The 11,700-nt window shown below is 46.6% G+C and overlaps 1 protein-coding gene across 7 annotated transcripts; it reads left to right on the forward strand.

Moving 5' to 3' along the window:
- Positions 1–1,020: 1,020 nt before the first annotated feature.
- LOC123111827 (uncharacterized) lies at positions 1,021–9,652 on the forward strand. 7 transcript variants are annotated; one of them, XR_006454783.1, is made up of 6 exons: positions 1,021–1,467; positions 4,888–5,645; positions 5,731–6,760; positions 8,881–9,006; positions 9,101–9,279; positions 9,382–9,652. XR_006454783.1 is itself a non-coding variant. In XM_044532702.1 (3 exons), the coding sequence occupies exons 1-3, from the start codon at positions 1,153–1,155 to the stop codon at positions 6,191–6,193; spliced, it is 1,536 nt and encodes a 511-aa protein (XP_044388637.1). In that variant the 5' UTR covers positions 1,021–1,152; the 3' UTR covers positions 6,194–7,276. The 7 variants fall into 7 exon arrangements, 1 of the variants encoding a protein (XP_044388637.1); XR_006454782.1 differs by having other exon boundaries at positions 8,909–9,006; XR_006454785.1 differs by having other exon boundaries at positions 8,909–9,006; positions 9,179–9,279.
- The last annotated feature ends 2,048 nt before the right edge of the window (positions 9,653–11,700 follow it).

Below are 11,700 nucleotides of genomic sequence, written 5' to 3' on the forward strand. Positions count from 1 at the left end.
AGTATGTAAAACAACTCCTGGCCCTACTCCTCACCCACTGTCCAAATATTACCATTGGTTATCCTCCTCAGATACATAGTATGAAAAAGTATGTAAAACAACTACTGGCCCTACTCCTCACCCACTGTATGTACTGCACCAGATCGGATAATGGTGAGCCTTTAGTGCGACGGAGTTTAAAGTAAATTGTTTCTTTGTCATAGCATTGCATCGGGGTTGTTCGAACTTTATCTTAATGGTGAAAACACATATGAGTTCAAACTTTACTTGATGGACGGCAACAGCAGCACCATCATGTTGTTTCTTATCTGAAGGCGTTGTTTTTGGAAAGCCATTCTCGTAGTCCTTGTGTAATTAGCCAGGGTCGGTATGGCTGCTGGGTGTGTATCATCATTGCTTTTTTTTCCTTTCCTTTTTTTTAATGATTTGGCCGAGTATGTCCTTAAATTGAATAGCTGGCGATGTCCAGTTGTTCAGAAGCAAATCAATACATTTTCTTTTCCAAGAAAAGATCCAAGTTTATTTTGCATGGGGCGGCATGGAGATGAACACGCGTTAGACTCCTGCTCAAGTTTATCTTCCAGCAGCACGAGTGATGACACCCTAAGGCCCCAATTCACGACCTCTGCGGAAGCCCACTCTTGACCATCAGCGGCAATCTTTTGGTGCTTGGAATCGAGCCAGGCGAGAGGGGCTTCTCAAGTCTGAACCCCAACAAAGGAGGCAGAAACTACGAGAGCAGCCGGGGACTTCCGTGTGCGTAGGACTTCTGAGCTATCGGAATATTTTTCCATCCTCGCCTCCATCCACGCACTCGACCCGCGGAACCAATGAGAATCACCCAAACCACCTCGGCTCAACTTTACCCAACGATCCACGCACGCGAATCACCTCCCGGTTAAGACGGGCCCACACCGCAGCGGAGCCCGCTCGTCAGCGATAGCAGACAGAAGCCACGACAGGTATCCCGCGTATCGAGGCCGGGAAGTCGTAATATAAAATTTCCCGCGAAGGGGAGAGGAGACCCTGGATCGCCGGCGGAGCAGCATAGCAGTAGCAGTAGTACTAAAATGGCGGAGGGGGGAGACCGGAGACGGCTAGTGGACTGACCAAGCGAGCGAGCGAGAGAGAGAGCGCGGGCGGCGAGGGAGGATGACGGGGCCGCCGCACCGGGACCAGGAGCGCGACCGGCGCCGGACGCTGCTGCTGGTGAGCCTGGCGTCCATCATGGAGCGCGCCGACGAGGCGCTGCTCCCGGCGGTGTACCGCGAGATCGGCGCCGCCATGCACGCCGACCCCACGTGGCTCGGCTCCCTCACGCTGTGCCGCTCCATCGTGCAGGCCGCGTGCTACCCGCTCGCCGCCTACGCCGCCGCGCGGCACAACCGCGCCCACGTCATCGCCGTGGGGGCGTTCCTCTGGGCCGCCGCCACCTTCCTCGTCGGCGTCTCCGAAACCTTCCTCCAGGTACCAGCTACCGTCCCTTCCTGCTTGAGCTTTGCTCCTGTTTTCTGCTTCTGCAGCTCGATTCATGCAGAGTTGGGGAATTTGCGGTCTGTAGATCTGCTGTGCTCTCCGAGGTTAAAAAATATTCTCCAGATTCAGATTGCACTTCTTTAATTTGAATACTGAGGCTCCAGTGGGGATTTTATTTTGGAAGCGTCGTAAGCTTTATAACGGTTTTGCTGAAACTAGCTGAGTTTTATCTGTGGTCTCATTCATGTTGACGTCCGTCCGATGTAAGAACGCGCTGAGATTTGAGCCGCTGTCGAGAAGATATGGGGCGCGGCCTGTTATCTGTTTTTCTTAGTGTGCGGCACCGGCACGTCTTGGGCCGGTTTGTCACGGCGGGGGTGCTGGGTGTGTTGTGCTTTTATAACTTGACTGTTTTGAATGGACGTACCTGGCCTCGTTTCGTCGGTGTACTGTGCAGAACGGGAAGAGTAAGGCAAGCCTTTATGTACTTCTCGCGAGCTTTTCCTCCATTTGCCCACTCAGTCTTTATTTTTTTATTTTTTGTATGTTAGTCTTGAATTTTTTGTTTGTGCTATTTTTCATTTTTTTACATCTCACAACCTGAGTTTTAACTATGCCTTATCTGCGCCATCAGCCGTCAGATCGATTTGCGTCGGGATTCATGTAGGTTGTCCAATGCACGTTACGGGCGGCCCGTTGTGACCTGTTCTTCAATTTCTTTTTTCTGATTGTTCGTTAACGATGCTCATGGCCTATGATGATTTTTTGCTTTCTATTTAAGAAAACCTGAATCGACGGGCAGTGGTTGTTCATTCGTCTTCTTTTCATTTTTAAACGGGGTCAGAACTACATATTTTCTATAGGGTAGTCGTTTTCTTAGGGGATCGCAACTGCATGTTTTTTAAAGGTCGGCCACAATTGCAAGTTTCTCTAAGGTAACCGCAATTGCAAGTGTTTTAAAGGTCGGCCACAATTGCAAGTTTCTCTAAGGTACCCGCAATTGCAAGTGTTTCAAGGCCGGTTGCAACTGCAAGTTTCTCTAGGGTAGTCGCAATTGCAAGTTTTTGAAGGGTGGCTGCATGTGCAAGCTTCTCTAGGGTAGTCGCAATTTCAAGTTTTCGAAGGCCGGTTGCAACAGCAAGTTCCTATAGGGTAGTCGTAATTTCAAGTTTTTAAGGCCTGACGCAACTACAAGTTTCTCTAGGGTAGTCGAAATTGCAACTTTTCAAGGCAGGTCTCAACTGCAAGTCTCTCTAGAGTAGTCGCAATTGCATGTTTTTGAAGGGCGGTTGCATGTGCAAGTTTCTCTAGGGTAGTCGCAATTGCATGTTTTTGAAGGGCGGTTGCATGTGCAAGTTTCTCTAGGGTAGTCGCAATTGCATGTTTTTGAAGGCCGGTCGCAACTGCAAGTTTCTCTAGAGTAGTCGCAATTGCAACTTTTCAAGGCAGGTCTCAACTGCAAGTTTCTCTAGGGTAGTCGCAATTGTATGTTTTTGAAGGCCGGTCGCAACTGCAAGTTTCTCTAGGGTAGTCGCAATTGCATGTTTTTGAAGGCCGGTCGCAACTGCAAGTTTCTCTAGAGTAGTCGCAATTGCATGTTTTTGAAGGCCGCTCGCAACTACAAGTTTCTCTTGGGTAGTCGCAATTGCAACTTTTCAAGGCAGGTCTCAACTGCAAGTTTCTCTAGAGTAGTCGCAATTGCATGTTTTTGAAGGCCGGTCGCAACTGCAAGTTTCTCTAGGGTAGTCACAATTGCATGTTTTTGAAGGCCGGTCGCAACTGCAAGTTTCTCTAGGGTATTCGCAATTGCATGTTTTTGAAGGCCGGTCGCAACTGCAAGTTTCTTTAGGGTAGTCGCAATTGCATGTTTTTGAAGGCCGGTCGCAACTGCAAGTTTCTCTAGGGTATTCGCAATTGCATGTTTTTGAAGGCCGGTCGCAACTGCAAGTTTCTCTAGAGTAGTCGCAATTGCATGTTTTTGAAGACCGGTCGCAACTGCAAGTTTCTCTAGGGTAGTCGCAATTGCATGTTTTTTAAGGCCTACCGCAACTGCAAGTTTATCTAGGGTAGTCGCAGTGGCAACTTTTTAGGGTGGTTGCAACTACATGTTCTCTCCCTTTTCTTTTTTCGTTTTATTTCCTTTTACATTTTATTTTTCTTTTTTTCAAGTTTTTTCTCTTTTAAAAAATGTTCATTATTTTCAAAAAATATTTGCAATTTTATCAAAATTTTGTGTTTACACAAACTTTCTAAACTTAAAAAACGTTCATATTTTGAAATTTTATTCATGAATTAAGAAAAGTCCGTGAATTTAAAAAATGCTCGCACGTTTTAAAATTTTGTTCAGAAATTTGAAAAATGTTCCTGTTTTTGAATTGTGTTTACTTTATTTCATTTTGTTTACAAATTCAAAAAAGTTGGGGAATTCAAAATAATGTTTCCGGTTTGTTCAAAATCTGTTCACAAATTCAAAAAAGATTAAGGTTTTCAAATTTTGTTCATAAATCCAGAAAATGTTCGGGGAATTTCTAAAGATGTTTTCAAGTTTTTTAAATATAATTTTTCAAGAAATATTTGAGAAGGTACTAATACTGTTCGATCTCTCATGATAGATAGTTCTTGAAAGTTTCATGGTGTAACAATGCCCATCAGCTGTGGTGGCTTACAGCACGCATTCAGCATTGTTAGATCGTGAGTTCAAGATCCCATATAAGCGCTTTTTCGGCCTTTTTTTATGACCCATGTGATACAGCGCTGCATCTCCAATGGACCGGCTTGTTTTAACACCCAATGACTTGTGAACAGGCCGAAAAGCCCAAACGGCCTGTGCGGGAATTAAAACAATTTGACAGCCCAATAGACGCCACCACCAGACCGTGTTGGATTTCGGGAGCCTGGTTACGAGGAACAACCAAAAGCGGGCTAGGACAACTATCACGTGACATCAGCTTACATCAGGTGAATGAGACCATATTATAACTCAGCTAGATGAGTTTTAGGCACTCCCGCTTTATAATGCTTGTGACTACGGACACAGCAAGCACAGTCTTTCAGGAATCAGGACAAAATATCGACAAGTTTCGAAATGTATAGTGACATTGTTAAGTTAGATTTCAGGACACGGGAAAGACTATGGCCCGCTCGTCGAAAAGGAAATATTAGCTCCCCCTGCTTTGGCTTTTATGGATTTGATTTCCTTACAAACAAACATGTGAAAATCCAGGGTGTCTTTCTTCTCTCTTTTGACACTTCAATTAGAGTTTCAGACGCAATATTGCACTAGAGAGTAATTTTCCATTTAATACTATTTTTGGACAATCATGTACTAGCAAGTACTAGCGCTGCAAGCTCAGATTTCTTGTCTAATCTCATTGTCAGTACATCAGTTTGAAATGTCCACTTGTACGGTAGGTAGCAATCTCGAGGGGACTGAATGGCATCGGCCTCGCGCTCGTGGTACCATCGATCCAGTCACTGGTCGCCGACTCCACGGACGACGGCACGCGCGGCTCGGCGTTCGGCTGGCTGCAGCTCGCAAGCTGCATCGGGCTCATCGCCGGCGGCTTCGTCGGCCTGCTGCTGGCACAGACCACGGTCCTTGGGATCGCCGGCTGGCGCATCGCCTTCCACCTCGTGGCGGGAATTAGCGTCGCCGTTGGTGCCCTCAACTGGTTCTTCTCCGTGGACCCCCATTTCCCCACGGGCGACGCGGCTGCCGGCCCAGGCGGCGACGAGAAGCCCGCCGTGCGGCAGGTGGTGGAGGAGATGATCGCGGAGGCCAAGTTCGTGGTGCAGATCCCGACGTTCCAGATCTTCGTGGCGCAGGGCGTCAGCGGCTCGTTCCCGTGGTCCGCGCTCTCCTCCTTCGCGTCCATGTGGCTCGAGCTCATCGGGTTCAGCCACCGGGAGACAGCCGTGCTCATGACCATCTTCTGGGTCGCGAGCTCCCTCGGCGGCCTCATCGGGGGCAAGCTGGGCGACCTCCTCGCCCTGCGATACCCGGACGCCGGGAGGATCGTCCTATCGCAGATCAGCGCCGGCTCGGCCGTGCCCCTTGCCGCCGTGCTGCTCAGAGGGCTCCCCGATGACCCGTCCACCGGCGTCAACCACGGCGTCGTCCTGTTCGTCATGGGCGTGTTCATCTCCTGGAACGGCCCTGCCACAAACTTGTAAGCCTCGCCGCCGTACACCCAGAAGCTTTTCAACTTATAAAATGGACTCATTATTCATGTGAAAAACATCAAAATTTTGCAGCCCAATTTTCGCGGAGATCGTGCCGGAGAAATCAAGAACGAGCATATACGCGCTCGACAGGTCGTTCGAGACGGTGCTGTCGTCGTTCGCGCCGCCGATCGTCGGCATCCTGGCGCAGCGCGTGTACGGGTACAGGCCGGACGACAAGGGGACGAGCACTCAGCTGGATCGGGAGAACGCGGCGTCGCTGGCCAAGGCGCTGTACACGGCCATCGCGATACCGTTCACAGTCTGCGCCGCCATATACTCCTTCCTGTACTGCAGCTATCCCCGGGACAGGGATCGTGCCCGGATGCAGTCGCTGGCGGAGTCGGAGATGCAGCAGGTGGAGCACGAGGGTTCTCGCTTGGAAGGCGGCGATGGAGATGGAGGATCCGCCGTTCATGGTTCGAAGGAGGAGTCGCCGGAGGCTGAGAAGGATACCGCGAAACTGTTATCGGACGTTGAGCAAGGTACTAGATGAGTAGTGATTTGAATCCTACGGAACCCGGATCTTCTAACGTGCCCGTGAACCTCGCGTCGTTGGATCGATTTCTGTGATACGCGCTCTGTTTTTTTAGGGAGTGATGTGTACTGTACTGTTTTTTTTTTCGGAATTGCTAATTTTCATACGGATGAAAACTATTGGCTTTCATCCGTTTTTTGGGCCGTGCGATCTATGTCACGAGATTTGTATTTTTCTTCGCTAGCGGATCCGTTAGGTTCCGCTCGCTATCCCGCATCGGTGCTTTTTTTTCCCTACCCGTGTAGCTTCCCCTGTCTCTTCCCCTCGCCGCTTGATCCCCTTTGTCATTTCGAACACTACCACGGAATAGAGGCGAGTGAGAGAGATTGCCATGGCGATTTGGAGCTCCCCCTCGCCGCTCGATCCAGCTGGTTGGTGGTGACTTGTCCGTGCTCTCCCTCCCTCTGCCTCGCCCCCTCCGCCTCGCCGCTGTTTCTCCCGCCGAAGGCCTGCAGCATCTCTTGCCCCCCTCATCCACCCCGGCCCCATTATTTCGCCACCCGTCGATTTTGTTCGTCTGATTTGGTATATTCCCTCTCTTTTGTTTGTTTCTCAAATCTGCATGTCAGTGCCTGTGGACTGTGGTTTTTTCGGTCAGATCTGTTGCTTGTGTTGATCTCCTGCAGCCTCTGGTGTAGATGTGTGAGGTTGCGCCTGTTTCTCCGATTGATACTCATCAGCCATGTGAATTTGATTAGTGTTTCTGGCTACTTGTTAGTTTGATTGATCTGTATGTGTGATTCACCCGCGTCAGCGGACAGCGAGTCGCCTGAACCTGATGATCCAGGCGATGGCGCAGGCAGCCAGCATGGTGGCAGAGGGTGAAGCCTCGAGTGGGTGTGGTGGGCTGACTAGTGTGCCCACATGACAGGGTGTGTGTGTGTGCTCTGTATATTAGTTGGACATGTACGAGTTAAGTCTGAAGTCTGAACCTTCTCTGTTCTCTGAACCTCTCCCAACTTTCCTCTCCATCCTCTGTTTGATTGATCTGTACGCGATATTGTGCAATTTGAACATAGTGGATCGTTCCCCTGCTGTCCAGTGTTGTTAGTTAGTATGTCTATGTGTTAATTTTCACCTGGGCCGTTTTTGTTGTCACTGTGTGGATGCATGGTTGGTCCCCTCGCCTTGGGATTGTCTCTGTAATTCTCAATGGATTTACTGTGTAATTCCTATTGGATTTGCAATGTAATTCCTGTTTGGTTTTACAATGTAATTCCTAGTGGATTTACACTGTACTTCTCATTGGCTTTACACTCTAATTTTCATTGGATTTGCACTGTAACTGTCATTAGATCTGCAGTTGGTTTAGAATGTAATTCCTATTGGTTTTCAGTGTAATTCCTACTGGGTTTAGAGTGTAATCCTATTGGTTTTTCAGTGTAATTTTTATTTGGTTTCGCAGTGTAACTCCTTTCTGTTTTTACAGTGTAATTTCTAGTGGACTTCCAATGTAATTCCCATTCTAGCCTGTAAGTGTTGATGCTAGTTTGCCGTTGGATTTCACATTCTTGAGTCTGTAGATTGATGTAGGATGGTTCTGCTGTAGCTTTGATTTTTGGAATTGCTAATTTTCATCGGATGAAACTTTTCGCTTTCGTCCGTTGTGTGAGCCGTCTGATCTCTGTCTGTAGCTTTCACCTGTATTTTCTTAGTGGTTTTACTATAATTCTTAGTGGGTTCTTACATTGTAATCTTTAGTGAAAGTTCAATGTAATTCTCAGGGGATCTTTTCACTGTAATTCTCAGTGGGTTTACACTGTAATACAACTGATATGCTGTAATTCTAATTGTTTTTACAGTGTAAATCCAATTACAGTGATATTATCAGTGGGTTTACAGTGTAATTCCTCAGTGGATTTACACTGTAATTCTTCGTGCTATTGTAATGTAATTCTTTAGTTTTTGAAATGTATCTTAGTGAATTTTACAGTGCAATTCTCAATGGATCTACACTGTAATATCTTAGTGGATTTTACAGTGTAACACTCACTAGATTTTCACTGTAATTATCTTATTTTGCATTTTGATTGTGTAACTCTCAATGGATCTACACTGTAATTCTTTATTGGATTTTTACTATGTAAGTCTCAGTGGATTCACACCGTAATTCTTGGTGGTTTTACTGTGTAATATCTTGGTGGATTTTACAGTGCAACTCTCATTGGATTGTCACTGTAATTATCTTATTTGCATTTTTACTGTGTAACTCTCAATGTATCTACACTGTAGTTATTTATTGTATTTTTACTATGTAAGTCTCAGTACATTCACACCGTAATTCTTGGTGGTTTTACTGTGTAATAGCTTGGTGGATTTTACAGTGTAACTCTCATGGGATTGTCACTGTAATTATCTTATTTGCATTTTTACTGTGTAACTCTCAATGGATTTAGACTGTAGTTATATTTATTGGATTTTTACAGTGCAAGTCTCAGTGGATTCACACAATAATTCTTAGTGGTTTTACCGTGTAAATCTTAGTGCCATGCACTGTATTCATCGCTTTGCTCTAGTGCATTTTAGTGTCATTTATTTCAGTGTAAGAAGCACTTTAATTCTACTGATATCTTTTTAGCTACAATGCTCTTATTTTCTGTTATTTACAGTAAATTGGTTTGGTATGCTTTCCTATTTTTTTTTAGTTCCAACACAGATTCATAATTTCATCAGGCTTTGGGAATGTGTATATCACTCCTATGATGCATAGAAGGATTAATTTTCGAAGAGTTTGATGTGTTGCACCCAGCTGTTCCTAAGCAAGATAATCGGTATCTTTTTGTTGCCCTTTTCATGTTTTGTTTTAATTTTATATAGTTTCTATGAAAGCTTCTTTTCTTATTTGTGTTCTTTGTAACTTTTCAGCCATGATTGTGGTGTCTTTACATTTAAGTATATGGAAATTTTCACACCAAGAACTCAGATGTCAATCCTTTTGTCCAGTGTAGACATTCCAAATCTTAGGATCAAATATGTGAATGACATGCATTTTCAGCCCCTTGAACAGTTCTGACAAATCTTTTGTCACTGATTTCTTTGGTGATGTATGTTCTTATTTTCCTTGTCATCTGTTTCATTTTCTTCTTCTTCTTTTTCGCTTTTCTTTTCTTTTACTAATCCGGGTCTCTCTGAATTTTTTTGTGTAGGGAGGCAATGCCAAGTGAGGTTCAGCATGTGCGCAGTCCTAGCTCAAATGGTGACTGAGTTTTATTTTTCAGTAGCATGTCATCTGAACAAAGTAGCATGCAATCTGAGCATAGTAGTATTTGTTTAGTAGTGGTTCTATGTTTCATTTTGATTGTAAGGTTGTTGGATACTGTCATGTCTTTATGCCTGTGACTCGGCAGTACTTATTTGAGCACGTTAATACTACAGTGCTTAAAAAAATTGATTCTATATTAGGGGTCCCTTTCTTAATGATCATTGTTCCTTGTATCTCATTTTATCCTTCTCCACCATTTTTTGTGTGTTTTTTATTTAGTTAATGTGCAGGTTAAGCAAGTAATTTTGTTGGTCTAGTGATCTAAGGCCCATATGAGAGGTTAGTTTGTTTTCTATCCCTTGCCATTTATCTTTTTTTCTTGGTTTAAGGTCATGCTTTCAGGTGACTTGATTTACCATTTTCCATTTACCTTTTTGTGTGTCCTTGTTTACTCTACCAGTATTTCTCTCTAGGCTCCCTTGTGTAAGAAACGCTTGAGGCATTAAAATTAGAAAGATATTCAAGCATGCAATTGACAAACATTTAACAGTACTTAAAACCACATAAGCATTGCTCATTCTCATATCAAGATTTGTCCCGTATTAATAGTGCTTCCCACCTGGTGTTTCATTGCTTGCTCCATGTACTTGCCGTTAGTGCCAGTAGCTTCTTGCCCCACGATGTATGTGTCTTGCCTAATGCTCACCTCTAGCTGTAGTATTTCTTGCCCCACGATCCAGTTTATTCCAGTGCAAACCATTTGGTTTATTGGTGGATTTACAGTGCCATTTTAGTGGATTTTACAGTGACATTTTAAGGCATTTTACACTTTAATTCTTAAGGGGCATGATAGAATTTACTGTGTTTGTTAGTGTATTTTACATTGAATTTTCTTGTACTTTGTCATGTAATTTTTAGCTGACATGATCTTGGTCCTTTCCTCCTCCGTTTGTTTGCTTTAGCTTAGTGGTCATGGAAAAGCTTTGATGTATCGTTGTGGTTCTCTGATTTTCTGTTTTAGCTGTTCCTCTGTTCGTGTTGAACAAGTTGGGGTGTGGACCCGTTACTCTCTTTATTAAAAGCGGGACAGAAAAGAAACAGGGGACAAGTGACACAGGACAGAGGACAATTGTCATCCTTTAGTTTGCTGAAAAATATGGATGAAAGTAAATTGGATTTCATCTGGATGTAGAATAGACAGTCCCTTTTTTTTTGAGGGGTGTGTACTGTATTGTTGAAAGAGCAGTACACATCAATTAGGATTCCGTAGGATACAGACAGACCCACCAATTAGGATTTTATTTCTCTCTTCCTCCTTCTCTGGTTAGCCTTCTCCTTCCAACGCACGCACGCCCAACACCGCCGCCCGCCCACGTCCGCAACGCCAGCCGGCCGCCCACTCGCTCCATCTTCCCGGCCAAGATCTGTCGCATGCGGCAGCCCTCCACTATCGCCTGATGTTAGACTATGTATAGCTTCTGTACTTATGTACGTATTGTAACACATCCATTATATATAATGAGATAAGCCACCCCTAGAGGGTTGTGCTGGTTCCCCCAAAAACTTATTGTCTTACATGGTATCACGCTAGGTTACGATCGCTTCCGCTTCCAAACCCTAATACCCGCACCGCCGCCGCAGCCGCCGCCGCCTTCACCGCCGCCATGTCGAGCGCCGCCACCACCGGTTCCACTGCTGCGGGGTTCCTCCCGGCCTCTCTTGCGGCTCTGCTCAACCTCCCGCTCGATGCCGTCGCCGTTCCGGCTCCGATCGGGACCAGGAGCATCGGCTCCGTCTACTCCACGCCGCCGGCGCCCTCGCTTGGGCGCGACCTCGTGGTCCACACCGCGGCGCCGCCGTCCGCTGCGGACTCCGCGGGCGTCGTCCCGCTGCTCCTGCCGCCAGCGGATCACACCGCCCCGCTGGCGGGGTTGGCGGCGTCCGCTCCGGCCGCGGGCCTTGCGGCGTCCGACCCGGCCGCGAGCTTTGCGGCGTCCGCCCTGGCTGCGGTCCCGCCTCCTCCCGCATCGGCTTCGGTGCCTCCGGCTGCCTCCATGGTGTTTGCACCCCAGGCAGCCCCCTCGATGGGATCGTCTTCGCCGCCGCCGTTTCACTTCGGTCATCTCATCACCATCAAGCTCTTCGCCGACAACTACATCTTCTGGCGTGCGCAGGTTCTCCCGCTCTTGGGGAGTCACTACCTGTTAGGCTACGTCGACGGATCGCTTCCCTGCCCACCCGCACTGGTAGACAGCGTGCACGG

This window comes from Triticum aestivum, chromosome 5B (genome assembly GCF_018294505.1).
Source record: "Triticum aestivum cultivar Chinese Spring chromosome 5B, IWGSC CS RefSeq v2.1, whole genome shotgun sequence".
NCBI classification, from domain to species: Eukaryota; Viridiplantae; Streptophyta; class Magnoliopsida; order Poales; family Poaceae; genus Triticum; species Triticum aestivum.